At 39.9% G+C, this 26,090-nt stretch overlaps 1 protein-coding gene and 1 long non-coding RNA gene across 4 annotated transcripts in view; both read left to right on the forward strand.

The window, feature by feature from the left end:
* The window catches only part of LOC104639660 (uncharacterized), a 94,777-nt gene extending 93,211 nt beyond the window's left edge, over positions 1-1,566 (forward strand). The window contains 3 exon segments of the mRNA XM_075763431.1: positions 242-1,208; positions 1,211-1,304; positions 1,307-1,566. Of these exon segments, the coding sequence (XP_075619546.1) occupies positions 242-1,208; positions 1,211-1,304; positions 1,307-1,566 (1,321 nt within the window).
* Positions 1,567-16,302: 14,736 nt separating this feature from the next.
* Positions 16,303-26,090, forward strand: part of LOC142603364 (uncharacterized) — a 118,395-nt gene continuing 108,607 nt past the window's right edge. For 2 of the 3 annotated variants that reach the window (XR_012837284.1, XR_012837286.1), the window contains exon 1: positions 16,303-16,517. This is a non-coding gene — a long non-coding RNA (uncharacterized LOC142603364). Of the gene's footprint in view, positions 16,518-17,177; positions 17,340-26,090 lie in introns of all 3 variants that reach the window. The other variant, XR_012837285.1, reaches the window with a different exon arrangement.

Consider the following 26,090-nt stretch of genomic DNA (forward strand, 5'->3'; position numbering starts at 1 on the left):
ATATTCACAAGTGATTGTGTGGGAAAATTAATATTCATTAGCTTGAGCCACAGCTGTTTCATTGTTGTTCTCATCCCTCGTTAATTCCAAAATAAAACGTCAAGAGGGAAAATATATGTTTCTGTCAGTTCCAAAGGCTCAGATACTTTAAAAATGCATTAAGACATCAGTACTCAGTGGTTTTCAGTCATGTCCATATCACACTCAACATATATCCAGTTTTTCTCACATTCACCCAAAGCTACAAAGATGCGAGACTAAGAGCAAAAGGCAAAGCAATTATTTGTGCCATTCTTGGTGCTAGTTTGGCTGCCGCGGTAGAGGCTAGAGATTGTTGCTGTACTGCGGAGTCCCTGACTATCGAATCCCTTAAAAGCCTTACCCGGTCCCTTCAGGGGCAAGTGGCAGAATTAAAAGAACAACTTAAGGCGGAAAAGGATCAAGTGAAATATTTGCAAACTGCCCTTAAGGAGCAGCTCCTTGCAGATACTACCTGTGAGGAAATTCCCCCAAGATCTGAAATTGGCTACCCCTTTAATGACCTGCAGGCAGCGAAAGAGAAAGTAGAGAAATTAGAACCACTTTTGCTGCTACCCTTGGTCAAGACCAAGTACATTTATGATGATGAGCAGGACCAGTCCCCCCAAGTTACAACCAAGGAAGTCCCTTATACTGCTGTCGAGTTGATGAAACTAAAGAAGGAATTTGGCCAAACCCCTAAGGAGCCAGAAACAGAGTATGTGTGGAGAGTGTCGCTGTCTGGGGGGGAACAGATTCTGTTAAGTGAAAGAGAGGCGGAAGGGTATTGGGGACCAGGAGTGTTTTTAACTACTGGGAACCACCATGCCCCCTGGTCTCTGACCCAGCAGGCAGCCTATTGGGCAGGTGGCTTGAACCCCTTGGAGAGGGGGGACCCTCCGGCGATTACGGGGACTGTGGATCAATTAGTAGAGAGTGTGCAGAAGGCAGCTTGTCTGCAGATGATGTATGACCGAAAGTTGGAACCTGGACAGGAGTCCCCAATGATGATGCCAGTGGATCCCAAACGGATGACCCCCCTTATAAGGGGACTCCCCGATTCCTTGAAACCGATTGGTATACAATTACAGGGAAAAATACAAGCAATGCCCCAAGGCGACAGAGTTGCGGCTGCTTTAGAAGGACTTACACCGCACCGCCGACCCTTGGACAGGAAAATGTGGACCTGGGGGGGGAGGTGGCCCAAGAACTGATCAATTATGGGCGCAAGTATGGCCCTGTTAACCCTCCAACTGCCAAAACAGACCCCAGGGGCTTGAGGCGAGCGGAAGTAAAAAAATAGTTCCACGCCCCGGGAATGATAGGAAAGTACCTCTCTCCAAACCACCGGGAGGGAGAGATGTCCCGAACAGACATAATAGACTGTGGGCGGAGGGACAACAGAAAGGGATTCCATGTGACTTGATGGACAGACTGCCAACAGACAAATTAGAAAAGTTGGTAACAGGATGGCCCACTAAATCGGCAAATGAAGAAGTGTATTTTGAGGATACTGCTCCCAGTGCACCCTCCTTGATTGATTTATGAAATAAATGCCTCCCAAAACCCAGCAGGAAACTAGATCCTTCGCCCTTCAGTGGTGAGTGGAGGGGCGAAGGTTGGATACATATCAGACAGCTCACTGAGAATGACCGGGGTGATTTGCTAATTAATGGCCTTGTAGGACCAAAACAAGTTCTGGTCACATTTTTGATAGATACTGGTGCTCAAATTTCAGCTATTAAAACAAAAGATGCTGCTAATTGTGGAGTTACATCCTCCAAGTAGACACTGTTTGTGGCAGATGCATTTGGCAATGTTCAACTACAGGCATTGGCAATGGTCAGCCTGCATCTGCCAGGAGAAGATAGTGCCACTACAGTGGCTATGGTAGTGGGAGAGCTTCCATTTAACCTCTTGGGACTTGATGTTCTGAAAGGGAAGACCTGGATTGATAATAAAGGGAGACAATGGTCATTTGGCTCCCCCACTGTAGACGTTCGGCTGCTACAAGCTGCACCACTACTTCGCCCTTCGAAGCTTACAAACGTTAAGCCTTATCCGATACCTTTGGGGGCCAGAGAGGGAATAACACCTGTATTAGAAGACTTAAAAGGACAAGGTATTGTGATTCCGACCCACTCTCCTTTTAACTCTCCAGTGTGGCCAGTAAGAAAACATAATGGCACATGGAGATTAACGGTAGATTATCGCAGGCTCAATGCAAATACTGGTCCATTGACAGCAGCGAGACATTGCCGAGCTTATAGCTACAATCGAGGAACGAGCCCACCCGGTCATGGCAACAGTGGATGTTAAAGACATGTTTTTTATGGTTCCCCTGCAGCCTGAGGACCAAGATCGCTTTGCTTTTACGTGGGAAGGCCAACAATTCACTTTCACCTGACTCCCACAGGGATATAAGCATTCCCCCACTCTAGCCCACCATGCGTTAGCGCAGGAGCTAGAGGTAGTCCAAGCAGCGAAGGAAGTCAGTGTTTACCAATATATCGATGACATTCTTGTGGGAGGGGATGAAATAGAGAAAGTTCGGATAACTCAGGATAATATAATTTCCGACTTAGAAAGTTTGGGGTTGAAAATTCCACCGGAGAAGATACAAACACCCTCAAGTGAGGTAAAGTTTTTAGGAATCTGGTGGAAAGGAGGAATGACATGCATTCCATCAGACACCCTTTCCTCATTAGATCAGATTAAAATACCAGAGTCAAAAAAAGGATTTGCAACATGTATTAGGATTACTTGTGTTTTGGAGAAGGCATATTCCTGATTTTTCGATTATTGCAAGACCATTGTATGACTTGTTGCGAAAAGGGGCCCAGTGGGAATGGACTGAACCCCACGAAGAAGCATTGCAATTGCTAGTGTTTGAAGCAACTGCCCATCAAGCTCTTGGTCCCATTCACCCCACAGACCCTGTCCATATTGAATGGGAATTTGCCAAGACCGGACTGTCAATACATCTATGGCAAAAGGGTCCTGAGGGACCCACTCGGCCTATCGGGTTCTACTCCCGTAGTTTTAAAGATGCCGAAAAAAGATACACAACCTGGGAAAAGGGCTTGTTTGTAGTCAGTTTAGCCTTGAGAGAGGCTGAACGAACTATTCAGCAACAGCCATTGGTACTTAGAGGCCCCTTTAAGGTAATCAAAATGATTGTAGCAGGGACTCCACCTCCTGACGGGGTGGCTCAGAGAGCCTCTGTGCGGAAATGGTATGCCCAGATGGAACACTATTGTGACATTTTTACAATGTCTGAGGGAGCCACAAAGAGGTTAACCATCCTAGAAGAGGTGGGCCCAGATAGAGAAACAGCTGAACTTTCTCCTGTAATACAAGTGGCCCCTCCATTTTCCGAGCGATTGCAGAATGCTTGGTTTACTGATGCCTCCTCTAAGCAAGAAGGAAAAACTTGGAAATATCGAGCTGTAGCACTCCGCGTAGACGCGGATAAACAAATAATCACTGAAGGGGAAGGCAGTGCTCAAGTAGGGGAATTAGTTGCAGTGTGGAGAGTTTTCCAACACGAAGCCCAATCTACCTCTCCTGTCTATATCTATACTGACTCTTATGCTGTTTTTAAAGGATGTACTGAATGGCTTCCATTCTGGGAGCAAAACGAGTGGGAAGTCAACAGGATACCTATATGGCAGAAAGAGAAGTGGCAGGATATCTTGACCATTGCTAGACCGGGAAAGTTTGCGGTAGCCTGGGTGGCTTCCCATCAACAGGATAATACCCCTGTTAGCCAATGGAATGGCAAAGCTGATGAGTTAGCCCGGTTAGCTCCCCTCCAGAATGCCCAAATAGCAGAAGACTGGGAGCGATTGTTGGAATGGTTACATGTAAAGAGGAAGCATTCAGGGATCAAAGACCTCTACTGTGAGGCCCAAGCTTGAGGTTGGCCCGTTAGGGAGGAATGTAAGACTTGTGTGCCCGCTTGTGAACAATGTCGTACCCGTTTAGAAAGACACCCCCGGAAGACGATCCCCTACATTTGAGGGAGGGGAAAAAGCTGTGGGAAACCTGGCAAGTGGACTATATTGGTCCTTTCCGGAAGTCGGAAGGAAAGCATTATGTGTTGGTTGGAGTGGAGGTAGTGTCAGGGTTGGCCCAAGCTGAAGCATTTGCCAGAGCTACTGGAGAGAACACAGTAAAAGCATTGAAAGAGTGGTTTGGCACCTTCCCCAAACCACAGTCGATTCAGTCGGATAATGGTTCTCACTTTACTGCTAAAATAGTCCAGGAGTGGGCAACTGGGGAAGGAATCTCGTGGGTACACCATACTCCATATTATCCACAGGCGAATGGAATTGTAGAAAGAACTAACGGTTTGTTGAAGCACTTTCTTAAGCCACATAAGCCCAGATGGACTGAACGACTATGGGATGCAGTTACTGGTGTCAACAGTTGTTGGGGAATAAATGGATGCCCAAAAATAACAGCATTTTGTCCAAAGGCTCCAACCATTATGCCAGCCCCATGTGGCTCTGATTATCCCAAGAATCCGTCGCACTTCCCAGGCCAGCCCGTTTTGGTCGAACTCCCCACTGTGGGGGCCGTACCTCTGGTACTGGAAACCCCAATGAATAAGTATGCCTGGAAAGCAAAAGATGCCCATGGGAAGGAACACAAGATTAACACAAGGTGGATTATTCCATCCTTCTAACCACCACACTTTTCCGGTTCCTGGAAGGGAACCGAGTTTATTTTCTTTTCTCTTTCAGGTGAAAGTTCCAGAGCCTGTCTGAAGGAATTCACGAACACTTGAAGTTGCTGATCACCTGCGGAGTTTTTGTTAATCTTTATAGGATGCGTAGTGTACTATCGCAAATGGTGTTCTGGCTGGCCATTATCGCCATCTTTAATATCGGGGGAAACTTCTGCACTCCCTCCTCCCCAAAATTGTTATGGCAAAATGAATTTTTTATTTTAGGCCAATAAGTAGCTAATGCTTTTAATCTTACTAAGTGTTGGGTTTGTGGTGGACCGTTAGGTTTAGAAAGTTGGCCATGGACTGCTATCCCCATTTCCCCTGAATGGTTGGTGAGCAACTACAGTGAAATTAAAAATGGTACCTATTGGGAAGACAGCACATCACTGCCCTGGCCAGTATGATAACCAGCTTGTGGAGAATACTGTATAGCCTCCAACAACATCAATACTGAAAACTACCTAGGACGGTCTAACTGTAAATTGACTTACAGCTATGGTAGTACTTCCACAGGGAGGATGGACTGGAGATGGCGAAATGAAACAGGTGGTATTTGGTATCCGGAGGGATTCTGGTCCCCAGATGGGAGCTTAAGGTCCCACTGGGGAGGGTTAATGAATTGTTCCTGTTCATATAATAGTTCAGTAGGAGCCTATTACTGTACTAATTGTACTTCAAATAACTCCCCCATAACCCCCCCAAGTCCGTGGGCACAAGGCAATTATTGGGACAATCCAAAAGGATCAAACTCATGGAGCCCCTTTGCCAACGGGCATCGTGCTCTGAAGGGACATTATTGGGTATGTGGTCATTCTGCTTATAAACTGTTACCGGCAAATTGGACTGGGGTGTGTTATGTGGGAGCAATTCGCCCCTGGTTTTTCCTACTCCCAGAAAATGAGGGTGACGGGTTGGGTGTTAAGGTATATGATGATCTCAATTGACATCGGTGGTCCATTGATACTTCTATAGCAAGTAGAAGTAGTCAAACCTCGGGCAAAGATGAGTGGAGCCCTCGACGTATCGTAGAATATTATGGACCTGCCACCTGGAACCCCAATGAGTGGGTTAGTGGTGCTCGAGAACCTATCTACAATTTAAACCGCATTATTCGGTTGCAAGCTGTCCTAGAGATTATTACCAATGAGACAGCCCGTGCTCTTGACCTATTAGCGGACCAAGCCATGCAAATGCGAGCAGCAATATTTCAACATTGTATGGTTCTCGATTACCTGTTAGCCGAAGAAGGGGGCGTCTGTGGTAAATTAAATGATTCTAACTGTTGCTTAAAGATTGATGACGATGGGAAAGTTGTCAAACAAATTGCCACAGGAATACAGAAGCTGGCCCATGTCCCTGTTCAGACATGGAAAGGCTGGGACATTGACTTATTCTCCTGGCTCCCAGGTGGCCCCTGGGTTAAGCGAATCTTATTCTACTTGTTATGTGGTTTTGCCATGCTGATGTTTTTACCATGTATTATTCCATGTTTTGTACAATTGATTCAACGTGTTGTAACCAACATGCAATTTGTAACTACTGTTTCACCCGACGGTGTTAAGCAAATTCGTGCCGTACGTCGATGCACACTGTCAGTAGTGCGAATTGTATGAGGTGCTCTTTTCCAACCTTTTTCTATATAACTATCTTTTCTCAAAACCGCCATGGGTCTTGAAGCAATCTTTGAGCCACAGGGTGGTGTGAGAAACCGGACTGAAAGAACTTTTGTCTCAAAGATCGCTTTGCTCAAGCGGGAAACCCCTTCAACTACTGAGTGCGATAAGGGCAATTGCCGGGTTGTAAGGACGATTGCCGGGTCGTCGAGACTTTCAATCTTCAAAAATCGCCTTGCAAGATCACACGCCACGGCGTCAGATAACAGTCATGTGAAAAATGGGGCTGAAACTGTGTGTATGTATGTGCAGTAATGTGGAAGCCGTGTCATACGTGCCATCGTGAAGACCACCACGAGTATAAAAGGGGACCGCCAAGATGAGGATGGCGCGCCTTCGCCCACCACCACAGAGCAAGGGATTTGGACTCTTCTGAGAGGGACCTCCGAGACGCTGTGGACCCGCCTCTTCGTCTGCTGTCGCAGAACGAGAGATTTGGACCCCTTCCCACCCAACACATGGTGGACTCGTGGCGGTGACTATTCTTGTGATTCTATCCTGGAGTCTTGCTTGGTTTTCTGCCTTTCTTTTCTGCCCTGTCCTATCGCTCTTATCGGTTACCATTACCTGTTCCTTTTTTTTTTTTACTCTTTTCATAATAAAACTGTTTCTGGTATACGGCATTTGACCTCGTTTGTGTCTTAATCTCGCTCTTGGGATCGTATCGAAACCTCCCCAATATTGGATCGGGACAGGAACTCATGCACATGCCTGTTTATGTTGTTAGAAATAAGATGTTTCTAGAAAGTTTCCTAAAGTTTGTTATGCTTCTTTGTCCCCATGACAGGGGGACAGGCAATGCCTTCTACTTAGGTCTGTCTAATCTTGTTGCATCATGAATATCAAACATTTTGTATAACATGTCCTAAAAACATTAGCTAGTGATGTTTAATTTTGAAATTCTGGCATACATGTTTAAGATGCAATGCATGGATAAAACTGGGACATACTATGAAATAAGAACCTAATTGCATGTCTGTTTTGATTTTAATGCATTGATTGCTATCATTTCATCAAGTTAACAGGGCAGCATAGTACCCTTTTCTCTGCTTACTGTAAATAGTAATATTATATGCAATTTTTCCTAACTTTTCTGAAACTATAGTTAGAGCAAGAGCTAAAGTGAAGTTATCTTTCACTTTTTCTTACTTTTGAACTATCTAATGGTTTTGTCTGCAAATATAAAGGAGTTTAGTGCTAACTCCTTTCTGGGAGAACTACCTCCAAAGCCAGCAGATGCTGATGCTCTCTGTTGATGCACTTTACATCTGACTAGGACAGCAGCATTAGGGTTTGCTGATTCAACTTCCATAGCTTATCTCAAGGCACCTATCAGAGGTCATTTCCCTTGAGACAGCTCACTCTCCAATTTATAGTGATCAACTGACTCCATGAAAATAGACTGAACTTTGTCATTCTTTTCAGATATGCTTGCCTTTCAAAACAAAACAAAACAAAACAAAAAAATGGGATTAACGAGTAAATCAAAGGAAATATGTAGGGCTCAAGGCAAAGTATGAAATAGAAAAGGGCTACAAAAAACTATAAATTAAATTCTAAACCATGCTTAACTGTTGCTAGATATTCTATTGGAAAATAGCAATGAGTTCAACCTGTCACAGCTGAGACTGAAATGTTACTGATGCACTTGAAGGTGGAGTGTACCCATCTTTCCAATGTTACCCTGACAGGTGGCTCTGAAACCAGCTGTGGGAGCTGGTGACTTAGCTAATTCTATTGAGGGCAGCCCTCTGTGAGTTTATTTATATTCCTTTCCAAACACATCTGAGCTGCCACAACTTGCAGCATAGAACAGGAGGGTATCTGAAATAAGTTCTTATTTAACTTAATGTCCTTAGCTATAAATTCTGCAGTTCAGCAGCTGCTCTACAGAGAGCTGAGCTGCAACAGAGAGGGTGGGAAGGGAACTTCCAAGAAAGGGAGAGTGGGAGAATCACTTCAAGGCAGCAACTGGTACAGATATTCAAAGGTATTTTCCTGAAACAGAGCCTTTAGTGTAGCAGTGCTCAAACTCTGCATTCAACATCACTAGGAATCTTGTCTTCCCAATTTCCTCCACCATCCCAACAGATTGCTCTTTCTGACCTATGACAACTACTGCTTGCTTTAGTTTCTTTGAAAACATGTCACTTGAAAACACCTCTGTCACATTTTCAGAAAACATTGTGACATCGCACTGTATCCAAGAATCCGTTATATCCAAGAATCCATGAAATGAAAGGTAAAGAGGCGCTTTAGTATGATGTACTTTGCCATAATTGAGACAAATTATGATCAGCGGTGGAAATTTACAAAATTTGTTACCTGTTATCTTCATCTGAAACCAAAATTAAAACCATTGCCTTTTTTATAAAAGTCAAACACATCTGAGACTTGCTTCGGTGGTTTGTGGGGTTTTTTTCTCTTGTTGCCCCTCCCGGCCGCCGCCTTATATTAATGTAACATTTTAAAGAATAATTTTTGTAACCTAACATGTTGTACATTATTTTTCAAACTAACAGCCTTGAATGATTTTTTTAATTTTTTTTTTTTTATGGTCAAGAAATAAAACTTTGGAAGCAAAGGTTAACAATGTAGAAGTAAATCCTTCCAATATAGGATCAGCAGCAATTTGAGACACAAGTGACCTTCAATCTAACTTCTATTGATATCAGACAATTCTCCTAGAGCGCAAGGACAGTACATGGCCTTGTAAATGTTAGTCTCAAATAAAGTCACCTTTGCTGACAGTATTTATATACTAACACCCAGAGTAAGCAAGTGTTATTGCTTTGAGGATTATAAGAGTTCAGAAAGATGTATTTGACAAAGTGTGCAGTGAAGAAATTATAAGTATCTTGGATTTCTTTTTCCTTTTTGCTTTCTCTGTGGTTTTCTTGGTGATAAATTATGAAAGAAGGATTTCAGTTCAATAATTGTATTTGTTCTCAATATCTATTTACTGTATTTTAGACAATTTACTAAACTGGTGGTTTTCCTTTTGTTATGTACACATTTAAAATAATTCCATAGGAATTAATGCTTGCTTATATGTTTAAGTATAATTATGTTTTCTCTTTGCATCCTCAGCTGAACTAATAAAAGTCTTGCTTCTCTTTTTTAATGTAAGAATGTGAAGTTGTTGCCATTAGACATTGGAGAGTTTTTGACGTGGGAAGCTGTGTTATAACTGAGCACTGGTTTTGATACTTCTGTGAGCATGGAGTTCTGACAGACTCTTGAAGTCCTGAAGCCGCATATTTCTGAAGATGCAGAGTAATAGCAGAGTCAGAGTTGGGAGGGATGCAATAGTTCACCCATTGTAGAATAACACACATAGCAATCTCAATGCTCAAATGTTTTAAGTCCAGGAGTTAGCTGGGTTTTCAGAACAATAAATTCATTCTTTTACCAGCTGTTTTTTTAAGAAAAAAAATATCAAACTGGAAGGACATGAGACTGGGTCAGATGTCCTGTCCAAGCCACCAAATCACTTCTTTACTAGGCTTAGTACTTCGTGTAGGACTAAGGCATGAATACCAAATAGAACCCATGTCAATTTTAACGTGCCCAAGGAAGAATTTATGACTTTCCCTGGAAGATTATCTCAAATTTGAAGACACAACCCATTTAAACATTTATCTTTATTCTAACTTAAATTTATCTATATTCAACTTCCAAGACTCACTTCTGGATTTACTCTTTTCCGAATTCAGTCCTTTTTACGTAGCTTTCTTTACCTTTTTCCAATAGTATACCATTTCCTCTAGCCAAATTAAAATCGTCAAAGCCTAACCACAGATTCAAGGCAATCTATGCAGCAACTTTATTCTACCTTCAAAGATATTAAATAGCATAAAAGAGCCCAAGCCAACTAGTCATAAAAAACTACTGTCATAAAAACAATAAAAAATGTTTCTATAAATCCATTAGTAACAAAAGGAGGGCTAAGAGAAATCTCCATCCTTTATTGGATGTGGGGGGAAACATAGTGACAAAGGATGAGGAAAAGGCTGAGGTACTTAATGCTTTCTTTGCCTCAGTCTTTAATAGCTAGACCAGTTGTTCTCCAGGTACCTAGTCCCCTAAGCTGGAAAACAGGAATGGGGAGCAGAATGAAGTCCCCGTCATCCAAGGGGAAATGGTTAGTGACCTGCTACACCACTTAGACACACACAAGTCTGTGGGCCCGGATGGTATCCACACCCAAGAGTACTGAGGGAACTGGTGAAAGTGCTCACCAAGCCACTTTCCATCCTTTATCAGCAGTCCTGGCTAACCAGGGAGGTCTCAGTTGACTGGAAGTTAGCAAATGTGACACCCATCCACAAGAAGGGACAGGAGGAGGATCCAGGGAACTACACGCCTGTCAGTCTGACCTTGGTGCTGCAGAAGGTCATGGAGCAGATCATCCTGAGTGCTATCACACAGCACGTACAAGACAACCAGGTGATCAGGCCCAGCCAGCATGGGTTTATGAAAGGCAGGGCCTGCTTGTCTGACCTGATCTCCTTCTATGACAAGGTGACCCACTTAGTGGATGAGGGAAAGGCTGTGGATGTTGTCTACTTAGACTTTAGTAAAGCCTTTGACACTGTTTTCCACAGGATTCTCCTGGAGAAACTGGCTGCCCATGGCTTGGATGGGCATATGCTTCTCTGGGTAGAAAACTGGCCAGATGGCTAGACCCAAAGAGTTGTGGTGAATGGAGTTAAATCCAGTTGGTGGCCAGTCACAAGTGGTGTTCCCCAGGACTCAGTACTGGGGCCAGGTCTGGTTAATATCTTTATCAATGATCTGGATGAGAGGATCAAGTGCGTCCTCTAGTAAGTTTACAGATGATACCGAGTTGGGTGGGAATATTATCACAGAATCATAGAATGATTTGGGTTGGAAGGGACCTTAACGATCATCTAGTTCAAAGTCCCCTGCCACGGTTGGTCTGCTTGAGGGTAGAAAGGCTCTGCAGAGGGATCTGGAGAGACAGGAACGATGGCTCGAGGCCAACTGTATGAGGTTCAACAAGGCTAAGTACCGGGTCCTGCACTTGGGTCACAACAACCCCAGGCAACGCTACAGGCTTGGGGAAGAGTGGCTGGAAAGCTGCCCAGCGGAAAAGGACCTGAAGGTGTTGGCTGACAGCCAGCTGAACATGAGCCATCAGTGTGCCCAGGTGGCCAAGAAGGCCAACAGCATCCTGGCTTGTATCAGAAATAGTGTGACCAGCAGGACAAGGGAAATGATTGTCCCCCTGTACTCAGCACGGATGAGGCCACACCTTGAGTATTGTGTTTGGTTTTGGGCCCCTCACTACAAGAAAGACATTGAGATGCTGGAGTGTGTCCAGAGAAGGGCAATAAAGCTAATGCAGGGTCTAGGGAACAAGTCTTACAAGGAGTGGCTGAGGAAACTGGGGTTGTTTAACCTGGAGAAAAGCAGGCTGAGGGGAGACCTTATCACTCTCTACAACTACCTGAAAAGAGGTTGTAGCCAGGTGGGTGTTGGTCTCTTTTCCCAAGGAACAAGTAATAGGATGAGAGTGTCGAGAATGGGTGATTTAGATCACTTAAAGAACCACTGTCAAAGGTATTAGCAAAAGCAGTTTTAATGCATGTTGTAAAAGTGTGACGTAACAAAGTTCTATGGCAAGGTTCACTCTATTACTGTACTGCACAATCATTTGAACAATGATTCAAAACTACCAAGGCAGAGTCAAAGCTACCTAGACAAAAATCAAAGCTACCTAGACATAAATCAAAGTTACCAAGACACAAGGTTATGGATGATATCAGTTGCTTACCAAAGAGCTGCCATTGGTGAAACATCTCTCTGCCTCAAGGAGCACCCTTCAGAGGTGTCCCAGCTCAAGGGGAGATCACTGCCATGAAGCCAGGCGGCTTAGCAGGGAGAGCTCAAAGAAGGCTCCCTTAGGCAGTCATATTTATGGAATAAAGTGGTTGGCTTGTAGTAAAATTACATGCATTGGAAAGGTATGATTCATGAGACTTCTTATACCCACAATGTTCTTTGATCCTGGATAAATAAGTCTTGGAAAAGCCACCCGCTATTCATGTGTTAATTGCATGGTTGGTGTTCCGAGCTCAGACACATCGATGCTCACTGTGTCAGTCTGCTCCTTTGTGGGTTTTCAGAGATCAGATTGGAACTAGAGAAGTTCTTGGCCCAGTTTTGGCTCAGGCCTTTCCTCCTTTGGGGCCTGTACCAAACTACTGCTAGTTTGTTTAAGGAGTCGAGTGCATCCATCACGCTCCACCCTGTGACTACAGTCAATCCACTTTATTGACTCACAGAGTGGTAGCAGAGTTACATCTTGCCTCTATGTCATAAATATGTGGCATATTGCAGATATCAAATGATTCTATGATTCTATGATAAAGGAAATCACCTGGTCTGGGAAACTATTTGATTTGAATATGCAGAAGGCGACATTCTTCTCTGGGGTATCAGCAGAGATTTGTGTGATTCTTAATCAACTTCAGCATTCAGGTGGTAGGTTTTTTATGTAACTGAAATGTTTTAATACTTCCAAAACTTATATTTATTACTAACCTTGCTATTGAATGCAATTCATAGAAACTTAGTAAAATCTTCATGAGGGACTGAAGCTATTTCAGGGTTCACAGACAGGACAACATTTAGCAGAGTTCCTTGCTTCAGCATTTGCTATCAGAATACCAGTGAGAAAAAGACAACATTTTGTTTTCTCCTTGAACTCTAACTACTGTCTAGATGTGGATGCTTTTGATACCAGGATCTTCCTTTTTTTTAATATGTACATATATATATGGGGGGGAGGTGGGTATGAAAATAAAAACAATTTTGCTGTGTTGTCCTGACCCACGGTCATTTCCCCTGGTGTTTCATGATTCAGTAGCTGTGGAACAATTTATCTGCAGTGAATTGACTTACTTGCTGAAGAATGTGACTTACTTGCTGAAGAATGTGTAGGAGGGGGAAGGAATTAGCATATATTGTAACTTTATGCAGTGCTAAGCCTGAATTTCAAATAGATGATAGTGGATTCATTCTTTTTTTTTTTTAATTGATATTCATTCCAGACAGCAATGTCATTGTTTGTAAATGATGTCACCCAACAAATCATGTGGGTGCTTCATTCAGTAAAAGAGCAGTCTAGGAGCCATGAACACATTATTAAGAAGGGCTTAAATGTTTAGCATACGGATATTGCCAGAATAACATATAGGTCTGGACATCTGAACATGGCACTGATGAGATGATTAGTCATGTTGTGCAGACCAGATATTTGTATAACTAAATCACTGACTGCTCAAAGGGGTTGATTTTGGTTTTTTTTCCTTTTTAATATTGGAAGCAGCAACAGTAAAAGATGATGTTTAGAAGCAGTGTTGTCTTTCCCGCTGAAATTCGTTTATCTGTCCTTCTTTATTTCTTTCCTGAGCAACTGCTTTACAGTTTAATTTGCACCCCAATGAGGTAGGGATGCAATGAAAATATGATTTATTGCTAAATATAAACATGAGATAAGAAAAGCTTTTAGGCCATCTTGAAAGGGAAAACTTAGCAATAAAAAGGTTGAGGTACCATTGTCATTATTCATGTTAGGGCAATAGCTCAAACAAGATGGTATCCCTCTTGTAAATTTTTTTTTTTTAACACAAAGTAATAGACAATGCTGTTTCTGAGCTCTAATTGAAATAAGAATGGTTGAGAAGATGGGATAGCCCCATCTTACGGATAAGTAACTGAGAACAAAGAGAAATCAGTGCTTGATTCAGTGTCTATATGAGCACATGTTTGCTTTTAGAGTTAGTAGTTCCATTTCAATTCACCAGTGTATTCAGCGTGTGTTATACCAGCTGAGGATCCAGCCCAAGGAGTTCCCCTTGTATCAGTTTGTCTAGTCCTTGAAGAATAACATCCTCCTTCAGTAGCTTTTTGCTATGCAAATGAAATACTGTAGATTTTAAACATAGAAGTGGGTTTTTATCAGTCTGCCATATGTTTTCCATAGATAACTACATGGTCTAATTGGTTTGATTCAAACTACTGACACCAATATGCAAATCTGTTTGAATGGAGTGTGTTTATACTGCTGAACCATTGATTGAAATATGAGTGCTTAAAATAGATCTGTGTGGAATATTTAAGTAGTTTGCAATTATGCACATTCTTTCTTGTCTATGCTGAGTCCTATAAAGCTAAGGAGAAAAAAGTACTGGTCAACTGCTCTTCCCTAACCTAGTGCAATATATTTTAGAGGATCTTAGTGCTTGCAAGATTTTAAAAATTGAGTTAGAGCAAAATCGGCATATTTTAAATAGCTGTTTATGTAACACAGTTGTTAAAAATACATATATATGCTTATATGAGGTTAATGTTATATTCTGGCTCTGAAGAGATTTTACTGGAGCATAGGCCTTTCTGACACTTTTTAAGGTATTAGGGTTTTTATTTATTATTATTTTGTTTGGATGGGTTTTTTAAGTAGTGCATGGTTATGGTCTTGTATGAATGTCTCTGGTAGTTTCTTGTCTGTACTCTTTGCCCCTTTCCTTTCTTTCGATGTCCTTCCACAATCTGTTCAGGCTAGATACCAGGTGGGCCATGCCATCATGTCAATGATTTCCATTGGGAGGACTGCCAGTACAATCTCCTACTGTTCATTTTTCATTACCATGAAACATCCCATTTCTGTGCATGAGTCAAAAACTGTTTATGCTTGCATCTCTGGATTGCTACAAAAATATGTAGACTCAGTATGTAATCATAAGTGACTACAAAATTTCTAGTCTTACTGGAAGATGCCTGAATTTAAAATAATTGTTTTGTAGGGAAGCAAAAATATGCATATGCTAAGCAACATTTGAAATCCGTTAACTTCATTTTTAGAAGTTTCACTGGTAGGTTTGTATGATTTGATAACATAACAGCTGCCCACTGGTTTCTGATTGTTCTTTGTTCAAACAACAGTAATTATAAATAAGCAAGAGAGTTTCTTGTAAACAAGCAAATATAGATTATATTTATCACCTTTAGTATTTCACATCATATAACCATGTTATGCTCTGATAGCAATTCAGTATTATTATATTAAATAGATTTTTATTAGTATGAATCATGTATTGATTTCTTGACTTGGTCCTTTTTATTATACGGAGAAGCCCATACTTCCAACAGCCACACCGTTGTTTCAAAAATAAGCATCTTTTATGTCTCCACCAAATTACAAATTGACAATACTCAAAGTAGTGACTACACTTGTGACTGTTGCAAGCCCCTTAAAAACTGCAGGTATTTTTAAGTACCAGCTTTAAAGACTACACTATTGGAAAAGAATTTCAGCTGCTCTTTCAAGAAAAATAAAGGAACTTGCATAGTGAAAAAGACTTAAAAAAATAATTCCTAAAGGCCAGGTAATCAAGTGGTGGATTAAACCAGTCAAGGGAATGGCCAGCAGTTTAGGATTGTAGAACTCTACCTAAATATGCTTTATAAAGGTGTCTTCAGTTAGGTGCCTGTTTAAGCACTCCTTTGCATAGCTGCTAGAGACAGTGGGATAGAGGGTCTTCCTAAAATGTGCAAAATAGTGTGATATCAAGTTATGTTTTTTATTGCAGGTTTACAATGTTGGTTATGTTCTGCTAATCACAAAGAAGAAGGAAAAAAAAAACCAAACAACTACCTCTGTCCCCATGGAAGTCACTGAGAATGCAACAAGTCATTTCCAAGGGGACAGGATTTTATCCCTACAACTTTCATTCTCCTTTCTTCATGTTCCTGTTATTCCGACTGAGTCACTGGTGAGGACCAGGTTAGATGGGTAAGGGCTGCTGGGAATGTTTTTCTGAATAAGCTCAGCAGCATGGGTATTCTGGAGAGCAGGTCTTTCTGATACAAACAGCAAACACAGCCTTCCAGCTGGCTTCCACTGCCAGCCTCAGGGTTTATTCCAGAAGCTGTATTCCTTCTCAGTGGGAGTACTCAGCTATCCTCGTTCAGCAAGATCCTTCTACATGCTCTTAACTTTCAGACGGCAACTAGTATGGTTCAACTGGATTACTCCTGCACTTCCAGTTGAGAACCTATAAGTACTCTGATGGAAAAGGAAAATTCGATTGAAAATTCCATGCAACTACATCAGACGTAATTTTTAGAAGTGGTGAAAAGGAGCAATGAATGGCAAATACCGTATTAGAACCTGCTGTGCTTCAGACAAGGCAAAGCTACTTAATATATTCATTACCAAGTGTGGAACTATTTGCTTATGCAGCTGCTTCTCTATGGGTGGATCTACTGGGGTACAGGGTCAGTTAATTAGGGACAACATCTATGATTAATGTTCAGAAAGAGCTCTATGAAACCTGAGGAGGAGAAATGAAGATAATTCTACAGGAAATAGTGTGAACAGCATACTGAATTTAAGAAAAGTTGCATAGGCCTAGTACAAAATGCTTTTTGGTTGAAAGAGTTTATAATAAGATTAACATATACAATTTTTCTTAAGACTGTTCCTTAATGACGATATGCAGCTGTAGTTCAAGATGTTTACAGAAGTAAACACTATTTCCAAGGATATGAATGTGCAGTAAAATTATTCATGCAGAGAAAAAATTAGATTTAAATATACACACATAAAGAAAGTTATATCAATACCAAATTTCTAATGGATTTTTGGCCCCCTAGGGTAAAAATGATTAGGACTTAATCTTGTGAGCATGTAGTTACCTGCTTAATTTTGTTCCTTTAAGTCACTGTACTGAAGTTGCATCTGTTGTCTTAAACTACAGCCTTCTGTGATGACAACATCCTGGCTTTAAAGGGAAGAGAACTTATCGATCAGTTGTGTTGTCAAGTGGAAAAGACAGCAATATTATGAGACTTTGGATAAAAGACTGATTTAATCACAAAAGGTACCCATTTGCAAATTTTCAAAATTTGAAATTGAGGGAGGAATAGATTGATCTGTGTGATAGTGGGTAAAAGGACAAAAATATTCAAGAATTCTACTAGTTCTTTGGAGGACCATACAGCTTTATGACTGTGCTTTCAGCTTCCTAATTTCAGGATGCTATAAGCTTCTGATTACCACCCTACTTCTGCAATTAGATCTATTTACACTGGCAAATGGCTAATGTGCAGGCTTGTTGGAGGATCTCAATATGGGTATAAGATAAAAGACACAAACATCTATAGGAAAAATTGGCACCCTCAAATGAATTTACAAACTCTTGGCATCTTTCAGCAATGCAACTTCCTGTTCCAGGGACAAGGCACAGTTCTGTAGAACACCCAACAAACTCCTTCAAAGTTAGCTCTGCTTTTATGTAGCTCCAAATCTCGCTCTCAGCAATAATTTTGCATTAATTAGTAGCCTTACTGAGGAAATCTGCTCCAACTCCAAGAATTAGAAGCTTTTTTAAATTGAAAAGCACAGTGTATTTGCAGATGGATTATAAATCTGAGAATGGTTTTGAGATTCAGGATTAACATTTTAAGGTTACATGCAAAGTAAACCTTCTGATAACTAAAATTACTACATAACTAGCATACCAAAGCTAATATGTGTTTTCATTACTTTATATCACTTTCTATAAATTTCTATGTATTAGGAATAGCGTAAATTCAGTCCTGAAGAGAAAAAATTGTTTGGTTTAATTTACAGTTGTAAAAATATATCTATATACATATATATGCAAGCATGCTTCTGCATTGCCACTTTGTCAGCATGAATGATCGTACTTCTAGATGTTGAGACTAGTGCTATAAATTGGGTCACAATGGGTTCAGGCTGTCTGAGTAACCAGCAAATGCAGCTCACTTTGCAAAACTGTATTTACAAATCTGGAGTTGCAGGCTGAGTTGATATGTTTTAGCTAATTGCAACATGTCCTTATAAACATTTGTATAAAACTCTAAAAGTGTATGTTTTCTGCATAAAAGTAATTACATATTTTCTTTAACTTAACTGAAAGTGTCCATGATTAATTAGTACTCTGTCCCTGATTTCTCTTTTACATTTCAGAATTCATATGCACAACAGCAGACTCTGTATACTCTGCTTTTCCTCCCAAATCTGTCTTTGATGAAACTCATTGCTGGGAGACAGGACTGGGCAGTTGTGATGTAAGGCATTAAGGAATGAAAGCCATTTATAGAGAATTACTTGTTAAGGTATTATCTTTAAGGTCTCCAAGGAAATGTTCTTGATGAGCAAATGAGCAGTAAAAATATAGCTTTTCTCTGGATTTACACCCTGCAAAATTATTGCAAAGATCAGCCAGCTATTGTCTAGTATGTCCTAAGGAGGTACAAATCAAGGACAGTGATAAGTGATAGGACTTAAGCCAGAGAAGAGGATGTCAAGGTTGGAGTTGGTTTCATTTTGTTGTTACTTACTTGCTGGTCTCAATGCTCTCTGAGACAAGATCTGGTTCTTTTCGTCCAGGAATTCTTCCTAGTCCAAGAAGAGCAGTTGAAACCAGTTGTGGTGATTGCCACTGCAGCTTTCAGGATCTTATGTAGAGTGTAATTGGTTGCAATGATATGGGACAAAGATCCATACATGAATCTTACCATACGTAAATATTTTTCATTTTTTTTCAATGGCATAAATCTCTGAGGGTCAACAGTAAGATATAAAGTTGAAGAAAAGATAATATGAGGGACTCAAAATGCAAATCTGAATAGTGTTGTGGTTGGTAGGGAGGCCCTAGTTGGGGAGGACCACGGAAATTTCTGGGGTAGATTTTAAAGGCCTGCTTTAGAGGAACACTTGCAGACATGAGTTTGCTTCTGAGTGGATGTGGTTCTCATGTACTGCACTTTGAATCACATAATTGAGAACAAGCATCTGAGTGAAATCTGGTTATTCATCTACCCCAGCATTTCTGAGCACAACATTTATTAAAAAAGGCAAAACAAAATGTCTAAATTAGGGCCTTGAGAGACAGTGTAAATAGAGATACAAAGAGACTTTTGAACACACGCAAATTCCTGGCATGACTCTGATAAGAGGCAAACCATTAGGGACCAGAATTGTAATTGAATGAGTTTTTGTAGCATGGCCAAGGAAAACACTAGATAACCACCCTTACAGATTCTTAAACAAAGACCTTTTCAATGAGTTAATTATTTTCTAATACTCAAAAGAAAGCAAATTAATGGATCTACTTTGCCTATATTGTACAGACAGACACACAGCAACTGTGTAATGATACTAACTTAGTTCAAAGATGGGAGTTTTCATAGGAGTTCTTGGTATGAAAGTTCTTGGTTCCTCTGTACATCAGGGAATGAGAAAAAAGAAGGTGCTTAGCAGGTCGTCCAGTCTGTCATCCCTGCTGCAAGATGTTAAGAGGGCTTTGGCTTTTTTCAGTGGGAACTTCTCTAACTTTAGCAGTTCAACTTATTTAAACTTTCATATTTTTTCCAGAAAGTAGCTGGTTTTGTATTCTTCCATTCTTTTGGAGTACTGTTAAATACATGGGAAGTGGAATTGAAGTTTAACATGCAATTCTTATTAGAGGTTCTGTTAGAGAAAACACTTGTTTGATGGGTAAGGACAGAAGTGCAGTGTTTAATTTTGCTATTTTGTATAATAATATTACTAAAAGCAAACAGGAGACAGAACTATCTACTTCAGTAGAAGGAAGAGGACTTGGCTCCTTGCTTAGCTGTAGTGCATTCACTTCGCACTACTGTGGAGATCAGATTCAGCCATAGTTGTTATAGCTGACAAATACTTAATTTGCTTTAACTTTCCTGCTGCTCCTTTTGAGTTTATCTGCATCAGCACATTATTAACAAACACTGCTTGTGGTGCCCAGTATACCTGTGTCTAGGAACAGAGTATCATTTTAAAGCCAAATTTGATCTCAACATGCAAATGTAACATTTAATTAAGCCAGTTGTAAATGTTACTGGCCTCCAAACATTTAATTTAAAAGATCAGAAGTTCTTTACCAGACCACTGACAACTAAAAGTAAAACCACTGTCACCAGTTAGTCATGCTGTCAGAAGAAAATGCCTCTCAGAACAATGCTTTATGTGCTGTTGGGTTGCTGGCAAACACATTTTTATGAGCTTAATCACATCCACGAGGAAATTAATTGTTTGATTAATGTAAAATCTCTCCATTTGCCTTTTCATGTTCAGCTTTTCAATATTTTTGCTAGTAGATGTGGGAATTAGTTTCTCAAGCAACTTTTTATGATTTATCGTCATGCCTGACCTGTGAAGAATGCTGAAAAGTGTTAGCATCTGTGAGTCAGTAAACAGAAAGTGGTTTCACTTTATGATCATCTTCTTAGTTCATATGAATCTAAGAATAAAGGAAAAAATAACTTCTTAGTGTGAGGTTTCCTTCAGAGTTACCAATATACCTCTTTATATAACACTATAAGATCAAATAAATGTTTTAAAGTAAATTAGTTTCATGTCTTTTGTGAAAGCAGAAAAGAGTAAAAAAAGAAAAGAAATAACCCAATAGAGCAGGTAAACCATGATATCTTTTCTCTCAGACTTCCACAGCACTGTGAATTTCATAGGCAAAATTAGTCATAAAATTTTATGTTTTCCTGGTATAATTATGCTGAATAATTTTTTTTCCCCTGTAATCCTACATTGATTTGTCTAATGTGTGACTTTTCCTGTCATTTTCTTAATTTGCTTGAAATTTCTGATGTTGTGGTTTCCTCCCTGCTAACAAATTTTAATTTTAATTTGGAAATGGAAGTTTTGGGTTCCATATCACCAACTTCTTGTCCACAGAGAAGTGGCTTTCTGGAAACTAGAATTGAATTCACAAGTTCATATTACGCTTTCCTGACCCTTCTCCCAAAAAGAGCTGAATCTCCTGCCCAGTCCGACCCCAAAATTAGTGTTCTTAAACTAGACAAATTTCACATGGCTCTATAAAACTAAAGGTATAGATTAAATGGGAAAGGAACTAAAACCTCATTTCTTCCACTGATGGAAAAGCAGTAATTTTTTGTTGGTTTATTCTTTCTCATCACTGCTGCATAAAGATAGACTTATGAACCAAAAAGTTTCAGGGTTGTTTCATTTTTTCCTTTGTGTTAGAAAGTGGAAGTTTCATAAAATTATTGTCTATAAAAATGTTCTACGATTTTGGTTGGGAGAAACAGAGTGGGATGATTGTCCTGGTTCTGGCAAGGATAGAGTTTCACAAGGAGCCAGGACAGGTGACCCAAGCTGGCCGGGGGCTATTCCATACCGTGTGATGTCATGCTCATCATAAAAAGGGGCTAGTCGGGAAGGGACAGATGTGGCATGGCTCCGGGAGTGGCTGAGTCAGGTTGTCTGATCAGTAAATCGTTCTCTGTTATCACTCATCGTTACTATCTGTTATCAGCACTGTTGTTAATTGTTTCCCTCTCCCTTGCTGTCCCAGTAAACTGCCCTTATCCCAACCCTCGAGGCTTTGCCGTTGTTTTTCCGTTCTCCTCCCCATCCCGCCGGGGAAGGAGTGAGTGAGCAGCAGCGTGGCACTCAGCTGCTGGCTGGGGCTAAGCCATGTCAGATGAGTGAGAGGAGAAGTACATCTCAGTTGCATGCACAGGAAGGAAAAACTGACCACCAAAGCTGATATCTGCCTAATAGTCCAGTAGCAACACAAAAAACCCCATAACCAGACCAAAGCAAAACAAAAAAAAACCCAACTAGCTTTTATGATAATAGTAACTTTCCAATGAACTGCAAAACTTTTCATATTAATGCATGGCATTATGCAAATCAGCTCCCTCTTCTTTGAGCAAGTAATGTAGTCTGCTCTGCTGGGAAAGACTGAAAAGACTCCCAAGACAATGGTAAACATTACTGGAATTATATTACGAATGATCTAGGACTTAAAATTGTGTCTTCTGTACTCCTGTGAAGTGGTATCTCTGACTATGCTTCAAGCCAGAGCTACATTAAAGATGCAACAGGGAGATGCAGCAGGCTTCAATGAATTCTGTAGGGAAAGTGAATAAGGAACAGAGTTGTCACATACAGTAACTTAATTGGATGCCTCCAAAATTATCAGACAGGAGATACTTCTTCACATAGCACTTAATTTGCATATGGAAATCATTGCCGTGGGAAGTCTTAGAAGCCAAAATTATAAATAAATTCAAAGCAAGAGATTAGATTATTCGAGGATAGATCATTCAGAAACTATAAAATAAGGTAGTCCAAGTACAATCTCCAGTTGCAGATGTCCCTAAAGTTGAAGTTTGTCAGCTGAGATGTGATCCAAAATGAAGGACCACGTTGCTCCTGCATCTTTGGATTTTCCCCTAACAACTATTGTGTTAGAGACAAAGCGGAACTAAAACTTTTCTCTTGTAGCACAATTCTTGTGCTCTGAAGTGAATATATTTCCATCTTGTTCCTATACTATTTGTGTTTGTGACACTGAGAAAGCAAAATTCTACTGTGATGCTATTATAAGATGCATTCCAGAAATATAGATAGTCTAAGAGGTAATAGAATATTTGTGTTTGATACCAGTATGAAACAGTCCTTTAGAAGTTTAATTACTCCAGAAATTAAAATATAAATCAATATATTTTAGTGTTATTCCAATACTTAGGACTTGTCCCAAATGTTGACATATATATTTAAGATACAAGTTAACGAGACTGACACAACCTGTCATGTACATTACCTGTGTAATGAAGTTCACTTTACTGTATTTTAAAGCGAAGTAATTCTGTATTTTCTATAGTTACTATTAAGAATTTAACTGCTTTTTTGGTCATCGGGCTGCTTTGACTCAGATCTTCTGAGATACAGTGGTTTCCTGTCTCCCCAGTAATTTTGGCGACTAGTTAATGTTTGCAAAGTGCTTTAAAGACAAAAAGTGCTGTTTCCATGGCAGTAATTATGGTCAATTAATACTTGTATTGCATTTATTTTGCTGCAAGGTAATATATTTGAATTTGAGATAAGGAATCAAGACATGTTGTTGATCTGTGGCTTTCAGTTTTGAGAACCTGACCTGACTTTTTTGCATTTTGCTATTTCAGCATAAAAACTTCTTAATTTCGTCATTATTTTAATGTATAACAATTTTATATAAAATTTAATTTTGACCAACAAGAAAATTGCAATTAATTTGGGAAGGAAGTATTAACTGAGGCAGAGCTGAGGTCAGTATTTTTCTTTAGGGTCACTAACCCTCTGAACCTAGAAGTGCCTCTAAACTCTGATACAAGAAGCCAGTGATTATACTGACTGCAATTATACATTCTAAATATCATAGGAGAAGCTAACTGAGATTCTGCCTGCTTATGTAAGTGGAGATTGTAATTTTCTTTTATAAAGTACAAATCTTGAGTTTGAAACTCTGGGGTGGAAAGGTGCAGGAGGAGGAGGAGGAAGAAGAAAAAGAAGATTTTTCCTGATTCTACACATGTCCAAACAGTGAAAGCGTGGTCTAATTGCCATAAAGAGAAAAAGGCATATTTTAATTTTAACACTTAGCTACAATACTGCAACTGTAATAACATCAGTAATATGAAAAGAACATAAATTGGCATGAATATTTGCAAAATATTTTAAACTACAAAGAATCTGGTCTGTCACCTGTGAATTCACAGTGTGAATCTAGTTCATAATGATAGACCATATTCATCCCCACTCACTGTGTCATTTTTTTAAATCACTGTCTTTGTTCTGTCTCAGCATTTGGCTGTCACATCTTTAAGAAAAATGGTCCAACTGTTTTGCCACTTGCTCTAAGAAATAAGTTGCTCTCAGCATATGGAGGTTTTCACAAACAATATGCCTTCAGTTTTCTGTGCTTTGGATTTCTCCATAGAAGATTGGTAACGCTAGTTTGCGATTAACTAAAAATGCTGCTGTCCATATAAACAGAGCCTGCAAAGACTCCTGCTGTATGGGAGCTTGTTAAGGAGATGGATTTATTGCATATCTTGCCTTAACTGAACTTTCTATAGTTAAGCAGCAAATAAATAAGAACAACTGTGCTGAAAGGAAACAACGCCTTTAGCAAAGGTAGATTGCATATTTGCATCATATAACACATAGTTTAATCATCTGTTCATCATTCCTTGATCAGTGCGTGGACTAACCACTAAATGAGGAGAATGTCCATGGATTGCCAAAGGATTTCCAATAGTAAAGGTTGTTTAGATTTGGGCCCTGCTCAAAAGATTTCTTTGTTACACTGGCAATCTTGAACACTACCTTATTGGCACTTCCTTTGCTTTCTCTTATTCTTCCTACTCATAGATAGTCAAGGCTATGTCTTTCTATTTCTGGAAAGGCCATGTGGTAGAGAGAGTCTCCATGTTCCTGTGTTTACTGTCTTGAGGCTCTCTGGTGTGCAAGGTGGAAAGCAGAGAGAATTCTGATTGCCTGCTACTGCTCTGTGTCTGAGCATGGCCGTGAGTTGGTATTGGTAGTAGGGATTGCCTTTAGAAGTTCAGGAATGTAGTGCATTTTCTTTCTCATAAAAACATAACACCAACAGTTACCAAAGGTACGGCTATCCCAGCGTCTTATCTCCAATAGTTACCAAAAACAAATGCCAAAGGAAGAGTGTAAGCACGGGACAAACAGTCTTTCAGCACACTCTGCAGAGTATCTCCAGTGATTTGCTGCCTAGGCGCTTCCCAAGTCAGAGGTAACGGTTCTGCACTAATAACCCTGGACAGATATTTCTATAAACAGGTTCAACTGCTCCTTGAACTCACAAAAATATTTTGCATCTAAAATATCCTGAAAAGTTTCTAAGTGTAACATTCTGTAAAGAAATTCCTCCTTTTTATGGAGAGCCTGTTGCAATAAAACTTCATCCAATACACTTTAGTACTTGTGTTAGAAGCGACAGTAAATTTTTGCTATCTGTTACTCTGTAGATGCAATGTACTTGAATGTTTTTTTCTCTTTCTGCTTACGTGGAAAAATATTTAAAACGGGAAAACAGGAATAGTTCCTGGTTTAAGCTGTTTCCCTGCTTAGGCTCATTTTGCAAACTAATCACTAATCTGTTTCCATCAAAGTAAATAAAAATATTATTTAGTATGAATTGCTTTGATTTTTAACTGCTTCTGATATTTCTTGACAATGTGACATGCTGCTTTGCTTGAAAAACATCAGTAACTAGCTCTCATTCTCCAAACTGATAGATTTTCTTCACAAATGTCAGCTCTGCTGTTTTCATTTTATTTAATATATCAGGTTTTAATTTGCTTTGGTTTGGTAGAAAAAATTTTTAGCATTATTTTGTTGTATATTTCTACCTATAATTTTATTTATTTTCAAATACTACTGTCTGGCAATAATGGTCATTAAGCATAAGTTTGTGTAAGCTTCACACAGTCCAAATATTCCATTTTGCAATTCTAAACAAACATGAACTTTTTATATTGCAGGTTATAGATGTTTATTTTAAGTAGGCACATGAAATTTCATCTTCATTTTTAGCAAGCCAGAAAAAGAATAGCCTGAAAAACAGGTGTAGTTATTACAGCTTTCTGCAAGAGAAACGTTCTATCTTGAAAAATAAGTCTGACATTTCAAGGTATAGCATGACATTTTTCATTCAAGTATATGAGAAAAGGGCCATGACTTACTACCCTTCTGTTGCTTTTCATTAAAATTTATTAATTTCATAGGGGGCGTTTCTTGA

Source organism: Balearica regulorum, chromosome 11 (assembly GCF_011004875.1).
Source record: "Balearica regulorum gibbericeps isolate bBalReg1 chromosome 11, bBalReg1.pri, whole genome shotgun sequence".
Taxonomy (NCBI): Eukaryota; Metazoa; Chordata; class Aves; order Gruiformes; family Gruidae; genus Balearica; species Balearica regulorum.